The 21,425-nt window shown below is 39.4% G+C and overlaps 1 protein-coding gene across 3 annotated transcripts; it reads right to left on the bottom strand.

The window, feature by feature from the left end:
- Positions 1 to 328: 328 nt before the first annotated feature.
- On the bottom strand, positions 329 to 17,471 carry tango2 (transport and golgi organization 2 homolog (Drosophila)). Of its 3 annotated transcripts, none has more exons than XM_046385759.1 (10): positions 17,249 to 17,471; positions 16,611 to 16,751; positions 16,211 to 16,319; positions 12,333 to 12,421; positions 10,681 to 10,800; positions 10,237 to 10,354; positions 3,930 to 3,997; positions 3,572 to 3,725; positions 2,376 to 2,480; positions 329 to 1,931 (listed from the first exon to the last, which is right to left on the bottom strand). In XM_046385759.1, exons 3-10 carry the CDS (start codon positions 16,264 to 16,266, stop codon positions 1,811 to 1,813), a joined length of 831 nt encoding a protein of 276 aa, XP_046241715.1. In that variant the 5' UTR covers positions 16,267 to 16,319; positions 16,611 to 16,751; positions 17,249 to 17,471; the 3' UTR covers positions 329 to 1,810. The 3 variants fall into 3 exon arrangements, with proteins under 3 accessions (XP_046241715.1, XP_046241714.1, XP_046241716.1); XM_046385758.1 differs by having other exon boundaries at positions 16,611 to 16,671; positions 17,249 to 17,470; XM_046385760.1 differs by having other exon boundaries at positions 3,572 to 3,722; positions 16,611 to 16,671; positions 17,249 to 17,464.
- Between the last annotated feature and the right edge of the window lie 3,954 nt (positions 17,472 to 21,425).

The following is a 21,425-nucleotide window of genomic DNA, read 5'->3' as shown; positions in this document are numbered from 1 at the left end:
TGTTCACCAACAGCGACAAAGCGTGGGAGCAGCCTAAGCTCAGTGTGGTTCAGTTAAATGAATTTCTTTTCACTAAAAACACAGGAATAGTGCAGAGGAGTATTGAAATCAGTGTTTTCACTTATCTCAAGTTAAAGTAACTTGTGTGGATATTTTTAACACAGATAAATTATGCTGCATCTCAAATTATTTCAAGTATTTAGTTCAAATAATGAATAAAACCAGTGACATTGGTCATGGGTCTTTATAACAGCAGGAATTTTGAGTTCTCTTAATAGGTGTTACTCGTGTGTTACCATTAACATTACCAAGGACCCAAAAACCAAGGAAGTGAAATGAATTTCATTCATTCATTCATTTTATTATTTGTACCTGTACATCCACTACTGTGTCATGGCGAAGTATCACCTGAGAAAAAGGTCTATCAGACTAATGTAGAGAATAAGTACAATCAAGTCTGCTGTACAGTGCATGGGGCAACCACATTGCTCTATGGACACTTCAAAAGATTATAGTGGACTAAAGTACATGTGGGGGGGGCGGATTCACAAGTCATGTCAAGTGTGTTCTTATGTTTTTATGGCTGCCAGAAGAACTGACAATAACAGAGAACCACTGGTAAAGTGTTCCCTCATGAACATTTCACTCTACACACAGGATTGTTGAAATAAATGCCTCTTCCAAACTCATTTAGTCCAGCATGTAAAGAGAGCTACTAGGCATTGTTAATAGGTGTTAAATATTTGCACAAAGCTTTCTTCGGTTTGAATTCTAAACCACTTGAGCTTTCTTTATGTTAGTGTGTTTATTTTGCCTGTTGAATTAACTGTGTGATTAGGTGGGGGTGTGTGTGTGTGTGTGTGTGTGTGGGGAAAGAAACAGTAAAATACATCCAGTAAGAAGAAGAGCCAGTTGTCATTTTGATATAGAGTGAAGAGCAGAAATCATCTGGCAGGTGCATGAACACAGGTGGTTAGGAACGAAATTGTGTTCCTGACAGTGTGCTTGTGTATGATTGCCAGCAGTCATTTCATGGCAAGCCGAATGTGATTGTTTGGGTAAATTTGCTTTTTTTATTGTCAAGCAGCTGTAAAATTAATCATTCGACCATGGAAGCGGTCAGAGACCGAGTGCCTGACACTATTTGCATTTAACGTTGAAAAATCTGTAACCAACGCCAAGGCTACTGTTAGTGCACAGCTGGAGCATCTATAACCAATAACCTGTAACAGAGTAACAGCAATCAGAGACTGAAAAAGAAGTTGGCATCTCTAATTTGTGACAATTACTGTGATCTTAGGTCAAATAACACATTATCTAGAAAATTGCTGGTGACTATGAGCCCCTATCGTATGAAATGGGAAAATTACTTGCAGCTAAAGGACATTATCTTAAATTGCAGTCAGGAAATTGTGCATAAAGTGTATATTTACTTCATATAATAGATTTAAAGGAAAAAAAAAATCTACCACCAACAAGAATAAATTGGACTGCATCAAAATAATCTTGTGCACAATAGTATTGATTGCAGTTCAAAGGCTGCCAGCAAATCATAATGGATTAGACTTTTTGGAGCAGCTCAATACTGCTGTTTTGTGACATGTAGATAAAATATTTTTCTCTACAAAATTCTAAATGTTCTTTGGCAATCAAAAGATACATTTTAACTTAAACCAAGAGTAAGAAATACATATCGCTGATGTTAAAGAGGCAGCTAGTGCCGACTAGCTGAAAAAAAAAAGTGCAGACGACGGGGAGGGGGGCGTGGACGATGCAGAAAGGCACAGAGCTGGTTTCCTCCATCATGTCTTCACCCCTGCAGTTTGAACTGGAAAGAATTGGTGCTCCACTTGCTTGTGTCACAGTCGAGCATGGTGCGCTCTGTGAAGGTCACATTACCTTCTCCGTCAATCAGGATAATTGTATTGGTCCTAAATGGGCAGGGACACAGGGGGATACAAGCAAACAAACAAAACTATTATATAGTGAAAAAGTGAAAGTGAAAATGCTTGAAAAGGAATCAAAGAACACAGGCAGGGGCCGGGCACAACACTGAGGACAACTTTGATCAAGTCATATTTTCACCCGTATCAAGGATGAGCACACAGTGGCCTTGCAAAAAGACACTTTGATGGCTCTGGCTAAGACTGAACCTCTGACCTTTTGGCTACAGGACAGTCTCTGTATCCACCAATTCACAGCAGCATCACAGTGTAGATGATCCCCTTTTATTTCCTTGCTGCGGAGGACTGATTACACTGGGGATTTTTGTGCACCAACAGTATTTTCTATGATCCTGCAGGCAAGCACAGCCCTGTCACTCACCTTAGGCAGAAACAAACAGGAGGAGATAGATGACGGTGGAAAACACTGACCTTGTGCCATAATGAGGGCTGCGAACACACACCGCTGACACAGCCTGGATCATGGGTTTGCTGAAACCATCACCCTGGCTCTCCTGAACTGGATCAGGTATGTTCCTGTTTAGCAAACCCACAGTAAATATCTGTATGTCATTATCTGACATATTGTACATGCGGTAGATTTAAGTAAGCAGTCAAGTGATTTATAATATTCATAAATGATGTCATGTAAAAACAGCCCCGCCTTCTCTTTCATATCTGATACTCTGCGGCAGCTCTGTGCTTTTTTCTCTCAAGAGAGAATTTATTTCTACAAATTGGGTCGCAGTTTTGCAGGATTATCCATGATTTATCAGTTATGAAAAACATTTTACTTAAGAATGTCTTGTTGATATACATGGCTGTCAGGACCACAAACCCCCACTGACAAGATAGATTTGAACTTGATCAGATTACCTAAACCATGTTTCTGGAAGTGAAAACAAAGCACATTGTACTGTTCCTTCATTGAAAGAATTGGACTTATTCACTTTCGCGCTGAGAGTCATGTCTGTACAGAAAATTTGATAAATATGATGCTGTGGGTTAGCTTAGCCTTGCCCAAAGACTGGAATCTGACCAGAATGACAGCAAAATCTCAACACCTCTAAAGCTCATTAATTGTCATATCTTGGTTGTTTAATCTGTACAAAAACACAAAAGGCTTGTGGTTTTACAAGGGGTTATGTGCTGGAATATTTCTTGGAACATTAACTTCCTCAGTCTCAGCAGGCTGCCTGACAACTTATGGTGATAAGACAAGATCAAACTTGTTTATACACTTCTTACAGCTTCATAGTTACTATATGGACATGAGACTCTCATCTGTCTTCTTGTCCAACTCCCAAGCAACTGAATGACTATATTTCCCAAAGGTCAGTATATCTGGTACACCCTTCTGGCAAAACCTAACATCTTTTAAAAGACACAGTGTCATCAAGATGAACAAGATGAGTCTTGACACAGTATCTATAATAATTATATCATTATTTAATTAAGAATTATCATCAACGGCAATTCGAAATTGTTTAACCTATAGAATTGCTTTGTATTGAACACAAAACCTTTAAATTTATAGGAAAGAAACATATTATTATAAGATTATTCCTAAAGGGAATTCAAGATGAAGTGTGAATACAGCAACGTGTAAGTGGATGTTCAAGACTCACAGTTCCTCATTATTGAGGACTTTGAGCAGCTCTTGCACCAGTCCATCACATGATAGGGACTGGTCGCTGATAACGCTGCTGAAGTGATGCTTGCCTTTCAGCAGCTTCTTCCATGGAGTGTCCAGCAATGAATTACTCAAGCCATAGATTCCTGCTGACAGACACATGAAAAATACAGACAAATACGCACACAAATAAGCTTGGTTAGTAACCTTGTGGCGCATCCTCCGATAAGTAGACAATCTGAGAGAAATGGAAACATGAAAATGACAGGCTAACATGAATGGGCCAAAGGCCTGGAGACGAGTTAAATGTGAAAATGGATAGTTTCTACAGCAACCATATTAAAAACACAGACCTGGTTTTAGATGGACGGGTTCAGGGCTGCCTCTGTTTCCATAGTAACACACAATGTCTTGCTTGGCTCTACGTGGGACACAGTAATATGGAAAATCAGAGGTTGCATTCAGTGATAATCTAACTTGTTAACGTCTAATTATGAAGACTGTTTCAAGAGTCAAAACATTTCTATGCTCTTGAAACACCCAAATACAGCAATGTTCAAAGGAGCACTCCAGGGGGAATCGTGAAAAATGGGTGCTCAGAGTGAAAGAGAATATCAACAGCGCACCATACAGCATTCTTTAATGACTGCTTTTCTTTGCAGCCATGGAAAATAAGAATTAAGACTCCTGTTTCATTTGCAGATGCAATTCAAATACCCAACACCACAGTTAATTGCAGCATTTAAATCTATCCTAAAGGAACAACTGGGTGAAATCAAAGCTTCCAAATACAAATCAGTGATGCAAACACCTTTGACTACCACAAAACCCGTTAGTTACAGTGTTAGATCTCTTTGCAAAGTCCTCAGTAACAGGGAATTTATTCAGTCTGAAAAATCTGTCTGACATCAAGGGCATCAGTGACGGCTTTGGTACAGGAGAGTGAATAATAAATTATGACCAAATCCTTTGAACCAGCAGGGGAATGAATTTTTTGATGTCAATTTTATGACAGCCATACCAGTGGCATCAGTCAATCTGATATGTGGTGCAACACTGTTTCAACATCTGACTTGGAAAGTTTCCCAGTCAAGAGCTGGCAAGGCAGGAACAGAATATGCTGCTGGGCTTGTAGCTCTGCCACACACTGGATAGTTTTAAAAGCCAAAATACAAATGGACCTTTGCTCTATACCATATCTCAACATAAGCAATTTCCTGTTAACAGAGTCCACAGAAAACAGCGACAACAACTACAACTATTCTCGATAATCTATAAAATTCAGTTTTCAGATAAAACAGACATTAGATTTATGTCACTGAAAATTGAATATCTCTGGGATTTAACTGGATGCTGGACGTAAGAAGCAGACGTCACTTTAGAAATCTATGGGTATTTTTAAAAAATAACTGGTAATTTTTCTAAACAACTGATCGAATAATTAAAAACATTCTCAGTAGATTAACTCATAAGGACAATAATTCCTAGCTGCATATAACAGCCAGATAAGCCCAGCATATGAAATATTGTGTGCAACCAATCTGAATTTCACCTGGCTATTTGGTTTCAAGAATCCAGCTGAGATGCATTTATTTGCTTTAAATTATTAAGCTCAAGAAATATGCAGCACTTCTTGTAAATGAAGATTTTGTATATTTGGTTTATCTGCTTATCAAAGTTGGACTTCACTAAGGCTTGATATACTGAAGTGCTTCTCCTCATTTTCCTCAGCCAAATATAATAGAAGCTGTGGGGATCATTATATGGTCAACTCAACTACATAGACAGAATGATGTAAGCGATGCTCTGACATGACAGCTCGTATGTTTGCATATAACATTTCAACATATAGGTGATGACTGGACTAATTAAAATCATCTCACCTCAACTGATAAGTCTGTTAAGTTCAGATATTCCCATTTCTTTTCAACTTCAGCAAACTACCAAAGACTAATGGAATAATACGATGACACAGACTGGTACTCACACACACAAACACACTCTCATGTTCATTCTCTAAAAATGATTAGTGGTAAAGCTGCCATGCAGAGCAGGTCATCCTTTGCTGTTTGTGTAAGGACTGTTCCGTCTTGTGTGAAATTGCTGGAGCAGAGCATTTTGTAAAGGCAGGACAATGTGTGTCCGAGCAGCTGCGAGAGAATCCTCAAAGCCATAGGCTGACTTTACACTGTCTCTCTGACAACAACAGAGACCTTAATATTGTTTCCAGCTTGTATACAAACCCAGATGAACAGTCTGAATAAACCAGCACATTTTCTGTGTTCCTATGGTTACTATGAACACAGCAGCACTGGCAAATCTTGACTTGGGTGTTAGTGTTCTACCCTTTTCATGCATGCATGTGCACAGTTGCTGCTCAATGCAAACCAGATGGTACTGTAACCTGAAGGAAAACGGAAGAATCTGCAAAGTGGTTATGTATTGTCTGCTCTGCTGTGGACAAAAACAACATCTGAAATACTATTCTGATCTTGGTATTATAACCTGAACTCAACAATACCTCAAATGCCTGATGTCTCTGTATGCACTTTACCTGTGGTATGCATCAAATTAACGCTGGTGGTAACAGGCGGAGGTTTTGCAGAGGGGCAGCTCTATTTCTGCTATCTGAAACTGGCTAGAATATTGAAAGTCCCATCAGGTGTGCCGTGGGTTGATTTGGGCTGAGATGAGGTAACAGCAGGAGGTCAAGGCCACTGGGCAGAGAGAGAACGAGACGGGAAGAGTTGAAAACAGGCTTTTTCAGATCTCAGTCAGAGAGGTAATCAGTATGCTGCCTGGGAGATGTTCTAATGAAGAGTCTTCTATACTGAGGCTGCAGAGCACTTTCCCCATCACCAGCTGTGGTGTAGTTGGCCTGGAGATGGTTGGATGAGCTTACAACATTATCAGTTCAGAATGTAGATAGGCATATTGGTGGGGGCTCCTGGGTAATGACAACTTGTACTTTTCTATCCAATCCCACACATATGAGTGTGGACACCCACACATGCAGGCACTAGGCAAGGAAAGGGGAAAAACACTGATCTGGTTGGTGTTTGCTTCAAACATTTTTAGCTGTTAGCTTCACGGCTCTATGGACAGCAATGCTGGTCTGTCAGAATTACATTTCTCAAACATTATTGGATGGCTTACCATACAATCTGGTTGAGATGTCTATGGTGGCTAGGAGAATGAATCCTAATGACTCCTAATAACTTTTGGATTGCCATGAAATTTGGTACTGGTATTCACCTCCCCATCAGGATGAATTGTAATAACACTGGAATTCCAGTTCATTTAGTAACATGATAAGATCAAAATTTCAGTTTGTACAATACTTTGGTTTATTGCTGAAGGAGTTGAGCCAAAAAAAAAAAAAAACAAGATACCTGCTTAACATCAGCATGTAAGCGTTGTCATTGTGAGCACGTTAGTTTGTGGACATTAGGATTCAGCTCAAAGCACCACTGTGCCTATGTGCATACTCATAGAACTGTTAGCAACGCTGTGGACTCTTGATTTTGTTAGGTTTGGATACATACTAAAAAAAAATAAGAACTTGATTTAATTGTTCCAAATAATAATGGCACATTCATGTTGTGCCCTATTTCAACATCAGCCACTGTATGTAACTTTAAGATGAATACTTACTTGAAAAACAGAGAAGGATTCTATAATGTTGTTATGCAACTTTAGTAACAAAATCATATTACAGCTGACCAAGAAAAATTAGCCTTTCAAAATCAGCCTACGAAGGATCAGATAGACTTTCATGGAAAGATAAATGCGGGAAAATACGGTGGGATTCAGATCTCCTCCTGATGTAAAAATATGACCCCATGCTGACAAGCATAAAGCCAAAATCAGCATTATTTTGATTTTTGTGGCAATCTTGGACATCTGGAGTCATTCAATGTACAATTCAGACTACAGCTAAGCTATTTACAGTGAGAACCTCTTGCTGATTCTATTAAGTACAAAATCATCTTTTATTCTACTCAATGAGAAGGTGATTTCAGCACAGGTAAGCTCACCAGCACAGAAAGAAATACTAATAGCTGTTCTTCCTCTTTAAACTGTTAAGAGCTAATCCACCCCTGATACTCCACCCATGGAATGTGCATATCTGCTGCACTGCTGTTTTTCTTTTTCAGCTCAAACAACCTTCTGCCAAGATCTACAACACATGGTTTGGGGCCATAAGATTGAACCACTTTCTAACATTGTTTTTATAAAGCAGCCACACTCTGCTTTACTGAAAGAGCATTAAGCTATGCATTTCTTTGCAATCAAACATCACAGGAGATGTTCATTAAAAAGGATAATCTCAGGGCATTGACTTAAAAGTGAGTGACATAAAGTGGGACAAATCCAAAGCTATAGAAAAGGCAAATGAAATGTTGGATACAGAGTCTTGAGAGCATCAAGAAGAGAATTTCTTAGATCAAACTTTAAACATACACCGCAGTAGCTCCATTAAGGGGTGGTGCAATGTTCTGGGACATGCCACTGACCAAATCACTTGCATGAAAAACTCAACCCAACATGGTCATAGTTTATTGATCAAGGCTGTATTAGTCTAACAAGCATCACAATTAAAAAAGCAGCCATACATAAATCATGGCCCTGTGGGTTGTATTAAGCATATAACCTTTCTCTCATATAGTTCTCAATGAGGGTGATCACACATACACTCAAACTGAATGTAGACAGAGAATGCTTAAAATTTGCATGCACATGTTGTCTCCCATTGCCACCAAATTATAAATCATGTCTCTGGTAACAGATGAATGAGAAATCCTCTAATTGTAATATAGAGCTGCTCTCTATTCACCAGCTGTAGTTATTGATTGGGAAAGAAACTAGACGCCTTATTTCCTCTGGGCTGCTGGACACGCTGCAGTGGAAAACAAATAGGCCGGTAATGATGGTGTTTAATAAAAAGATGGAAGCCTGCTTTTTGTCACTGGGTTTCATCTCTATCTGCAGAGAACGCAGCTCCAATCAGACAGGTATTTCAGGAAAAAAACACATGCAGTGCTTTCACAGCACGAGCCCTGGATGACAGATGAGCTGAAGACATAAGGCATTATCACAACATAAACACTCGCCGTCTATCGCTTTGCTGGTGTCTGATGAGCGTGGGGTGGCATCTTATCCTTTCATTAAAGAGGAATGCCAGTGGGGCAGCACAAGTGCAACTACGGCTCCCGGTCTTAACAAGGATATTTGCATATCTTGATGGCTTTCGCTTACCAAGGAAACAACAGTCAAGCTATCTAGCTGCTGTTTGGTCCTACACAAAAAGAGAAGAAAAAAAGTGGAGGGTATTCAAAGCCTGAATACTGATATTTGTCGACTGGAGCAGCATATAGTTTCTATTCTTTCTATTTTGTGCTGAAGAATAAAAAAAAAATCTGCTTTGAAACTTGATTGCATTTAACTCATTTGTCTGTTCACTCAACCCCCAACAGGTGACTGTCCAGTCAGAGCTTAGCAACCATAATTAGGCAAAGCCTGTTTGTTAAGCTTTCAATTTGTGTTTTGTAAGTGTACACCTACAGCAGTAACATAACACAGGGTAACATTGTCCTTTTGGCCAGAAGAGTCATCAGCCACGGCTACAAATGAGAAGGTCTACCTCTGAAATTAAAACCTACTGTTTGAGTAAACAGCATCATATCCACCATAAGGCCATGATGAACTGACATCATAGTTTTTAAAAATAATATTAGGAGTTTAATACAGCAGAAAATCAGTGCATCTCTCTAACCTTGAAGCAGTGCTAAAAATTGTGGAAGAAGGGGTGTATAAGCTGAAGATGAAAATGCCTTTTGAGACTAGATCCTACTTGAGGGCATGTTACCAGGATGCACAGATCATGACACCTAACTCCACTGTGTCTGTGTCTGTTTTTTTTCCCTCCCCCAGCAGGGATACAGATTGATAAGAGTGTGTGTTGGAGATGAACCTTCAACCTCTCACTGGCAGAAACTGAGACCTGTTTCCATGCCAATTGTCTACAGGCGCCTTCACCATGACAGCTATCTTGGTGCACTGATTCCACTTTGCTTTTCCTCCCTTAAACAGATCACCAAATTCAGTCAAGTCAAGCTAGCAAAGCAGATGAGGGGAGAAAAAAAAAAGAAAACCACCTCATTATTTTTAATGCTGTGTAGATTTTCTTTGTCTGAAACCCTGAAATATGAACAGGTGTTTCCTTAAAATTTTAATGCTGGCTCTTTCACAGCTCAGCACCTGAGATTTCTTTTCAATTCTGCCTGCTTAGCACTCCAGAGATGAAGAAGCTGCCTTTGTGGTTTCATTCCAAGGTAAGACTAGAACTCAGAGGAACAGAGCTAAAGCCCATTCACTACAACTTTGTAAGAAATCTCAGATTTAGAATACTTTAGTGAGCAAAAATCTGCCAACGTCACCCACACAGTGCAAAACGAACTTGCCTTAACACCCAACAGCCAAACTCTCTGGGATTAATTTCAACTTGTCAAATGTATCACTTTTGTGAGTATGGCTCCTACTGGGAGACCAGTGTCCCTTTTTGCAACCAAATCCCAGTGAAAATATTCACCATGCTAACACAATTTGACTCAGTCTATTTATCAGCTGATGGACCACACAATCACACCTTTCACTCACTTGAACTCTGCTGTGATGAGGTTGAAGCCATTGTACAGGTGGCTTTCTGTCGATACCTTCTTCAGGTATGAGTAGCTGTCCTGATCCTTGTCCATAAGGTAGTTAGACACTAGAAATCCTGCAGAATGGCAAAGGATAGGATTCCTAAATTATGTGTTCAATAAACTTGGCTTAGTTGTTAATGATATATAATAAATTTGTACATGTAAATGATAAACATGTGTAAAAATTGAAGCACAATATATGTCACAAGACCTTTCGAAATGTAGCTCAAAATGTGATGTTGTGCTTTAAGAGGTAGATGGCAGGTAGATACACAGTACCATCATCTTAAAGAAACTGCATGTGTAGGCTTAACAGTTAAATTATTAAATAAATCTGTAGTGTAATGCAACATGCAAGACACTTGAAATGTATGATCTGACTTTTTCACAGCTGACTTACCTCTTCCCTGTGCGTCAGGGTTGGGGTATCCTTCCATGTAGTTGGTAATTGCAGCCAACTTGCCACGCTTGTTGATTCCCAGCCATGATCCTCCTTCCTTACCATATTCCAGGTCTAGGCCTGGTGAACACAAAAGTATTACAATGTTTATTAAATGCAACGCCAATATATTGATGGAAATAACTCATGACCATGACAATATGTCAAATGAAACTTCACCATGTTGCCTCCAAACATTTGAACTTTTCTCACAAAACACAGAACAATGTCCACTTAGTAAAGTCACTTCTCATGTTTCTGCAAAATTTCCATAATGGTTTAAGAACCTTATGCTCCACCCAGGTCAGTCTCCCTTAAGAAATGTACTGGGAAGGTATAATTTTCATGATGTTTCCTGGAAGAAATATGTAAATTGGTACTGATTACGGGCAATCGTTCGACTTCCAACTGATAAACTACATACTGAACTTGAACTAACCTGCATTAAGACAGACCTGATGATATGTACAACTGTACAAATCATGAGATCTCCACTGACTGTAATGGACAATTAAAAAAAAAAAATTCCAGCTCAGAGTAAGTATATGGAGGAGAACATCCTTTAAAATGTCATTTGATTGGACTAAGTGCATGTGCAGCTTTGAACATAATTAAATAAACCCAATCCAGTCAGCAAATCAGATGTTTTCTTTACACATTCCTTTTCTTCACGTGACATGGAAAAGGAGGGGCACCGCAAGTCTACTGCACTTCCTGGTGATCAATAGAGGCAGGCCCACTTACACTGACAGTGACCAGGAGAGCTAAAAGGTCTAACTCCTCAGGGGAGTGGATGGAGGGCTAGCCAGATCCCACAGGGAGCTATAGCTTTACTTCCCTTCTCGTTATGCTATGTCTCCTTCAGGGCCCTGCCTCTGCACCCCCCAGCCCTGCAGATAAGGCAGAGCCATTTATTTCTGTCACATCGCATAAAAGCAACCATCAATTAAAGGCCCACTACTGGAGTCCTGACCCCTCTATTACAGAGGGGAGAAGGAGACGGATGAACAACGAGGCTATCTCTGCGTTTCCTCCTTCAGCAAAAAAAAGGATGATTGATTTCCTCTGCCTGGCTATAATGTGTATTAGACGTCAGTCAATTAAATATAGTTTACTGGGGGTGGGGATGTCCTGTGACTGAGTGGGGGAGAATTGGATTCAGAGGTGAAGAAGACAGATTTTTCCTTGATTATTGAAAGCCATTTAGCCTTGAATAAATGACAACAACTGCTGCATCTTCACACAGTCACAGAACCAAAAGAGCTGTTTTAAAGTTCAACTCATATCACCTTTGTCTAGATTTAACACAAATTCTTCTACATCAGTTCAACATATTGTCTCTTTTCTGACTTTGTATAATTGTGTTTGCAACTGTTATGGCCAGATTTCCCTTGTAAAAGAGCCTAACTGGGACTTGGTTAAAGGTCTCACAGATACAAAGCCTGCAATTCAAAACACAACAAGCTGGTCTGACTTGTTTTATGTTGGCTGATTATTTCCCATTAAAGAAGACAAGCAGGAATTTATTCAGTCTATGTCAATAATTCATTTCTTCAGTATGTGTGTGAGTGGGTGTGTGTGGCATAGTAGAATAGTGAGCTGGTCTAACTCACCGCTGAGAATCTCATTGTTGTTCCCCCAGAAATCTGCAGCTTTGGATGGCCTGTTGTAAAACTCATCTCTGTTTGCAGCCAAAATTAGCCTGAGGAGAGGGAGGGGGACAGGGTTTAGTTTCTTATTTTTGCTCAATCGGTGAGTCTTGTTTATTCGCTCTTGACGTGAGCCAATGAAATAGATCCCTAATGAACAAGTCATTCATCATCATAAAAACATGATATCCCATCCCAGAAGTTAATGAGCTGGGAGGCAGACTGACACGGCCAGACAGACAGACACATGGACAGACAGATTGTTTGCTGCTGACCTCTGGACTCAGGTTGTTCCATATTTGCTGGAACAACCTGACTTCATGAAAGCCAAATGTGCCTAGGAGTCCTCAGGTACAGTGATAGTACAAATTGATTGAGCAGGATAAAGAAGACACAAAAGGTCGAGGTTACAAGGGGGGAGGACATCTTTTGATGACGACCAAAGAAGAGAGGATCAAAAGGAATGTGACATCAAAAAGCCAAGTCAATATAAAAGTTACAGACAACCAGTCTTAATAGAGATGGAAGGACAGTAGGGAAGTGAAGTGAGCTTGTAATCCAAGTTCAACAGGTTCTGAAGAATGAAAGTAGATTCCAAAGACACCAAACACGTCAGGGTAAATTTTGAGAAAATGGGTATAAAACCATGCAAATTACATATAGGATATTTACATTAGCTAGGATAGTGCAGCCATGGACTTTAAAGGGGCATTGGGTGAAATGTACTGACCTCTATAATGGCTGCAGGTTTGGTCTGAGCTTGGCAATGGTCTCCATATTAATCTTTCAGCACAGAGCTTGGACCTTGTTAAGAGCAAACATAAAAACCAAACTGACCCAACAGGGTTCAACCTCTAGGCATCAAGGGCTGACAACAACTTGTTCCCTTGGCACTGTGTGAGCCACCACTGCTCCAGACAACAAAGCTAACACTAACGATGGCGCACCAGAGAGAGCATCTGCTTTCAGATCCTCAGGGGAAAAAAAAAAAATCACATGTGAGCAGCTCTGATCACACTTGGCCAGCAGTATCATGTAGGAGGGATGGTGAGAAGCAGAGGAGCTATCAAAGCTCTTCATCAATATGAACAGTGGCTTGTGGACTTGGCAGGAGTATCGTGCATTTCAGTATAGTTACGATTCCAACAGGGTCCTTCCTTTTAAGTTTTAAGCCCTAAAGTTACATTATTGGACAGTGTTTCGATGCTCCTATACCATTTTGCCTATCTGGTTTTGTTGTGTGTGTCAGAAGTGTATATGGTAAAGATATTTTCTTGCTTTGCTTTATGTGCATACAGGTGTGTGGGACAGTGCCGGGAAGTATCAGGTCCCATTCGTAATAAATAAATGACATGGTATCTGATCGGTGCATAGAGTCATGTTCTATGAATAAATAATCAAGCATTTTAGACACTATTAAAGGCATTTCTGACTGGAATTCTATGAACTTTGCTTTGGATGGATACACATAGTATGTCATTTTGCTTTTAGAGGAACAATTAGTAGATGTTGAATCTATATTAATCTACAAGTAGGACTACAAGAAAAGTCAGGGAGTCACCAAAGTCTTTAGGATTGATCCTCTGGGTACCCTGGATATCTGTACTAAATTTCATGGTAATGCACCCAGTGGACATTGAGACTAAAAATGTCAACCTCACAGTGGTGTGAGAGGAAAAGCCATGGGCATTCATTCTCAGGGGACGATGAATATTGGCACAAAAGGTGATGGCAATCCATTCAATAACTGTTTAGTCCAGACCAGGGTGGTGAAGTGACCAATCATACTACGGTATCTAACTGGGTGGCTGCTATGATACACAATGAGCTCAATTATGGCCCCTAGAGTATAAACCTTTTAGGCTTTCTTCAGCACCAGCCAGCACTGTTTGATACAGCACATAATGATAATTTAATTGGCAGACTGCCATTACTGGCATCATACTCCTAAAGGTTGATCCCTTTATCCCCACCATTGCAAAATGTCAATGAAAAACTGTAAGCTGTTTGTTTCATCTTCTTGGGGACTTTAGGGACTGCTGGTGAATCTGTTGCTATTTCAAGGGCATCAATCGAAAATAAGTTCTGTTATTACAGCTCAAATTTATTTTACAGTGCTGGCTACTGGACTGCAATATAATTTTTATTTTAAAAAAGTTGAAATAATAATAATAAAATAATAAAAAAGCTCAAAATTTAGTTAAATACAGAAATCTGCATGTGGGCAATCATTGAGTCATCTGTGATAAACATAAACTCATTTAAGCCCCACAGGTACATTCCTGTCATTTTACTCTGTGGGAGTGTAATAATTGTACTTAATGAAACTTTAATCTTGCCTTCACCCCAATTTAGTAAAAGTATTGCAGCACATTCCTTTTGATTTCCACAACACTGCAGCAAAACAAAACTACTTCTGCAACTAGTATTCTATATATAGCACTGATGTAACCACATTAGGACACAGTACGTTTCACCTTTCCCCAGGTTCCAGGCTGAGTCAGCACTCATACCAAACTGCTGCTATGATCTCCTTAGGCGGGGTCAGACTCCCAGGGGGAAGGACAGAGATGGACCATGGCCAGGTAGAGAGCTCACTCTCGAGCTCAAGGGAATTATAATAAGCTGGATTCAACATCACCCTGTAACTCACAGTGACTGCTCACAGTGCACTGGTCTGTGCTGCCCGCTGGAAGAAGTTCACACTTACTGCTGGGCAGGTCACATGAAGGTTGCACAAACATTTATTCAGTACTTTAAAATGGTAGATTTGAACAAACGATGTGGTGTATTTTATATAGTACTATAGTACCTATAGTATCATTTAACCGGTGTTAAGTAAATTGGGTCCCATGAAAAACTTGACTAGCACAACCAAACTCTCATTACCTTCAGTTCCTCATGTCAATTAAATAGATGATAAAACAATAAAAATTAACTTCCTTTAACTCTTTTGTTTCTATAATGCTGTTAGTGTATGCTTGTGCTTCTGCAACTGCAAGCTAGACAGTCCCGGAACAAGAGAAAATAGGGAACAGCATGGTCAGCAGGGATTTCTCAGTCTGAAAGGATTTCCACCTTATATTCATTAAAAAAAAAACAAACAAACAAAAAAAAAAACATATATATGTTCTGTAGCTTCATGTCTCCACACTTTACTGAAGCTACATGATGCAAACAGGGTGAAATACTCAATTACAGCACTGTGAGTTCTAATTTATAGCTGCATCAAATAGAACTATCATGCATAATTTGTAAAGACATTTTCCAAAAATCCACGCTGACGTCTTGGGGATCTTTTAAAAAATATCGTCACTACTGTTTATCAGGATGGACCACACTTTGGTCTTGGTCATCCTGGTCATGATTTTAGAGGTGGTTATGATGTTTGAACCTCATCCTGGTGTTTTTCCACTTGCTGCCTGACAATTTATGATATTAACAATGACATCGTGTTTAAAGACATCATTTTTTTGGATGCTCTATCGAGCAGAAGTAAACCAAGATATGAAGTCTGCACTTGCTTGGACCGTGCAGTTCTGTGGTCTCTGTGCACAAAGACAGTTTGATTAAAGGGATTTTTTTTATTAGAATTTTGTGGCACTGAGTTTGGTTTAACAAAGTTATGCTGGTTAGCTTCTCTCACATTTTTGAAGGCGTTTCCCTTGTATGTTCAAGAACTACTTATAAGGATAAGTTAATGTTTGCCACATAGCTGTAGCTAGAGGTCCTCTCTGTGGCTTTATGCAACCAATATGCATTTTCTATACATGATGTTTTGATAGCGTGATCTATATAGTACTTCCTGTACTGCGTGACCAACCAACATAGCCTTTGCTCACCTGTAGGCATTTTTGGATGCAGGCCGGGGGTCAAACTTGAAGAAAATTATACACATGGATGAACTGGAGACGGGATGGTGACAATGATGCCCTCAAATCTTTGTCATATCTGACAGAGAAGCAAAGAAAAAGAAAAATGTTTACTACTCCAGAAGACAGCTTAGATGTGTAGGAGTGTTTTATTTGGACAAAATAAAGCTATCACTTATGAAACAAGATAATGAACCAGGAAGACCAAGGTTGGTTTGCTCAAATTGTACAACATTATTCAGATTGAGATAACAACATTAAAGTAGAGTTTCTTCACTGTCTGTTAACATAGAGCACATAGATAACACATAAATCATTAGGATGCACTCATTTGAATACTGTACGAAAGAGTTATTATTTCAGCACTTACGCGACGTATTTGGCTGTGAGACAAACAAATGGACCATCCACAGAGCATGCTTCAGGTGACCCTGTGAACCGGATCCATGTTAAGAATGGGAAGTGTTAACCACTGTATCACAAACGTTTATTGTGTTCAACATTCTTTTCACTGTAACAAGAGCAAAGGTCTCTATTAGGTAAGTAAGAGAAGATCAAAAGTTCATCCATGAGTCACAATTTCATGCAATGATGTACCAGGTGGGGTCCTATAACCATCTCATACTAACAAGCTTAGAGGATTATAACTATCTATTACACTATTAAACTTAACTCCATTTGTTTAACGTTCTAATAATGCTGCGTTAACGAGTGAGTAGGACTGTGGCAAGCTATTAACAGTTGCTACAGTTCTGCTTCAAGATGAGCTAGCTAAATAGCATATACCGTTAGCCACAGTCTGTTATGGATGTGGATGGAAACAGGTTTCGCTTTGCAGGCCAAACCGTGGTTAAGTAACACTGTAACATGTAAGCAGTTGTACCACTACCAGAAAACTAGTTTCAACATCACTTGGTAACATACTTTCAGCAAAAACTAGCTTACGTTAGCATTACTGCAATGGACAAACCTAACGAGAGACAAACCAAGCAATCTTTAGCTACGTACCTAAACTTAGTTATGCGCAACACATCAGGCTGCAGACAATGTTTGTTCGGCTAATTGTTATTCTGTTGTCTTCAACACAGTTGAACGGTGTGTGAGCTAGATGTGTCCCTTTACACCCGTTGTTGACAACTGAAAGGAAGTGTTCACCCTGAGTAACTTCGATTTGAGTATCCAGTCGTCTCCTAAGCTTTTACAGCGTGTGTGAATGGTTTATTCTCAGTGCGTTGCCCTGAGTCCCGCTCATCCTGGCACCGTAAATACTTAAAACGAGTGCACTTCCAACGAAGCTGTGAAGTTCACTGTGATTGGTCAGTTTACAAGCAATAGCAGAACCAGCAGGCTAACAGTAAACAGCACTAATTGTTTTTCCGTTTGAAGGCAATTATATTCAAAATAAACGCATTGATATTACAAACGTTTTTTTTTTAGGTTATTTAAATCGTGGACCTAGGCTTGGTTTACTGAGCAGACAGCTCAGCTCTTCTTCTTTCGTAAGCTTATTAATGTAAAGGTCACCTCTTCATGATTCCAAACCAGAGTTGCCTCTGACTACTGATAATACTACTACTATATGATACTGATAATACTATACTACTGACAATGTGACTAAAATAGGAATTTACTTGTGCATCACTCTCGAAGCTGAAGCCCGAAATTCAGAGCTGTATCATGACAGCACCTTTATTCAGATACTATAGAACAACTAAGGAGAACAACAAAGAAATATAAATACATAAATATAGATAGATAGATAGAGGTGTAGTTAAATAAATTATAATCCCTGTGCTTAATACAACACTATATTTTTAAATATATAATAAAGTAAAATCAAACCAATGACGATAGCTGATTTCTCCTCCACAGATTTGCGCAGGATTGTAGTTTTCTTGTTGTTTTGAATACTTTTACTTTGAAAAAATATTCACTAGTTGTTGTCTTTGTATTTGTGCTGACTTGACCATGCCACTTTACCAGTAAATTAAACAATAGACGAATCTGAAGAAATACAAGACAGAACAAATTCTAAAATAGAATAAAATATTGCTGATAAATGAGTGAATAATTGATACTCTGTATTTTGAGACATTTAATGTGCGAGTTACTCGTTTTACACAAACAAATTGGTATAGAACAGAATTTAACCATAGCATAACAGTTGAAGTAACAATATGAATACATTCCTTAATCAGAAATTCCATTTAATCATCAAAAAAATCAATGACGAATTTCCTCCAATACTGTGATGATGGGGCGGAGACACTTGCTATGACCGACAGCATCCAGCACTGCTGTGGATGAGAGGGATAGGGGCTACTCTGCCTTTCATTCAGCACAACGTCTCAGTTACTATTTTGTAATAATTAACGATAGTGGCTTTGAGTACAAGAAATAACTTTTAAATCAGTTAGCACACTTCGGTTTTTGCATGTGGCGCGTGGCTAAGGAGACCCGCGAGCAGCAGCCTGACAACTAGCTTCAGTTTGAGATTTGGAAGGTTGTAACAGTAGTATCCCTGCAGCAGCCAAGTTGCGCTCAGAATAACGTTATTCAGCTGAGGCTCGGACTACTGCAAACCACAGTGGAGAGTCTCTTCGTTTTAAAGAACAAGGAGGGACAGCAGAAACCGAGGTAATATCTATACAGCTCATTGATTTCTCGCGCAAATCCATGTGGTGATTACCTTGCAACGCCAAGTTTTAGCCTGTGCCATTACAACTCAGGAGGAGGGTGTGACAACAGTGTAATAGCAATAATGTAATAATAACGTAAAGTGGAAAGAAAAGCTGAAAATAAACCGTCGCCTGCCTTACGGATGAGTGAGCAGGTGCGCAGACGAGGCATATTGATTAGGACACACGGACCCGGTGCATGAGAAAATATTTATCACGCTTGTAAAATAGTCGGTGTTTTAAATGTGGTACGACGCGGAAAATTAGGTTTTATGCTGTTCGGTGGCTTGCCGTTTGAAACATGTTGACAAATCGTAAGATTTGATCTCGTACTATTGTAAGCTCATATCGCTAATGGATGCAGTCAAAGGCAGTAAGCGCGAGCCGCGACGAGCTGTCAATCACCTCATCCTTACTAGTCCATTGTTTTGCCCCTCCTGTTTGTGAGTGAGTTACCATGGAGAGTCTTCCGGTTTTTCTCCTCTAATTACCTTATTTGGAGAAGGGGCGGCTGTCAGTGGCTGGCCTGGCGGTGTTGTTGGGTTAATAGCGCTGTATTCATGTCCCATGTGAGCAGCCGCCACAATGACTGAACGCTTCAAAACAACGACCTGAGCTCAGGCCATTATGAAGCCTCAAATGAAGTTCTCAGTAGACCGACTGGCCCTGGTCAGCTTTTTTCACAGCCTACTAGCACTAATGGCCTCAGGATGTGGTTGGATGCAATTAAAGCAATTAACTGCGAGCATGCACGATTCATTTGCTTACGTTTGATTTTGAATGTTCTCCATGTAAACTCTGAAACTGAACGCTGCTTTAAGGAGCTATTGGTTACACTTGGGTGTAATTAAAATCTCTAGTAGTAGAAGAAAATCCACATATTGCAGTAGCATATAGCTTTAAGGTTAGCACTGATATTCTGTATCATTTTTAATTTATGAAAAATGCATTTTTAAAAGAGGCCTGGTGTAATTATCAGTTTCAAGAAACTTAATAAAAAGCATATTGGTTAGTATTAGTGTTCAGTGTTCAGTTGCCATGGAATACAGTGTAGGGAAGATGCTAGATTTTAATGATAATTTTGCAGTTTTTGTATATTGTCTCTTATTCTGTCATAATGTCATAATGCTGCCTGTAGGACTGTGTGAAAGTGGAAAATGAATATGTCGTGCCAAAGTCTGAATTATTTTTTTTGTAAGAAATTAAATATGCAGGGTGTGTTTATCAGTGCTGTAGCACTACACAGTGTCCGTAAATGGATGGTGATGTGAATTATGGAATAAACAGCTAAGCAAAACTAGAAAATGAATTGCAAGTGCAGGAAAAGAGATAAAATCCCCACTGATCACTGGATTCTACATGGAAGTGAGCACTGAAGCCAAGTATTCCGGATTTTGCCATGCAGGTCACTCAAGGATCTTCACAACATATATGAACTATGTAAACTGGACAGGGAAATCATCACTACAAAAACAATTTTCATGAGTTCTGTTTTGTATGGTAGGCCTCTGTGTGCAAATGAGCTAGTACCAATCATATTTGCAAAGGCATCCTCAGATGCTTCCATGTCCTCACAGAATACATTTTGGGCTCATTGACAATAAGCTCATTTGCAACTCAAACACAGAGAAGTCTCTGGACAGGACTGAGAATTTTCACACCACCTGTGACTGTGCTGAAAACTGAAAAATGTTCTGTAACCGGGGTAAGCAAAAAAACTTCTTGTGAATGCTAATGCAAAAAAATCCTGTTTTATCTGTTTCCTGCTGAAGTTATCAAATGCTTCTCTTGATGCACAAAATATAACAGTTTCACCCTGTCCTCTGTCATGTATTTTGTTTTTCCCGAGGCAAAAAAACTACAGTTGTTAATATTCACTACTACCATAATCACAACAAGCTAATTAATGAACAACAAAACATAACTGCATGTTGTGGAGAGCTGAAAAACAAAACAAAACAACATAGCTTTTTTTTTTCTAACAAGCAGCAGATCTGACCCCACCTGGGGCCTGTCTCTTTGAAAGAGACTTTGGTTTTTTGTCTATGGAGATAATTCTTATATCACCACTTGAAGATCCTAAAGGTTAAAATGTAATTTTTCTAATGGTCTTGACAAGACCTGAGGTCAGCTTTAATCCCAAGAGCAGTTCATGCTCTAAAGCACTAATTCATTAAGAAGTACGATGCCTGAAGAAGATGTAGTATTCCTAACTGTTAGCCCTGCGGCATGTTGGATATAAATGTAGAAGCTGGTTACTGTCAGATCACGTCTTTCTCTCAAGTCTGCAGGAACTAAGTTGCCATGGCACTATGTGAGTATGATTCCCTGCTTTGAAGATGCTTTCACTCCATATCCATTTTCTATCTCACCTGCACCGTTCACCAACACTGTCTGTGCATGTAAAGGATTACCTGTGATTGGTATTATGTAATCAGATTACACCAATAAGTAACTGCAATCAGCCGAGAGTACTTTTAAAAAGAAAAGGTGTGTAATTAGATTAC

The sequence above is a fragment of the Scatophagus argus genome, chromosome 4 (assembly GCF_020382885.2).
Source record: "Scatophagus argus isolate fScaArg1 chromosome 4, fScaArg1.pri, whole genome shotgun sequence".
Taxonomy (NCBI): domain Eukaryota; kingdom Metazoa; phylum Chordata; class Actinopteri; family Scatophagidae; genus Scatophagus; species Scatophagus argus.
Note: the sequence above shows the minus strand (reverse complement) of the source record. Positions and strands in the feature narration are given on the sequence as shown.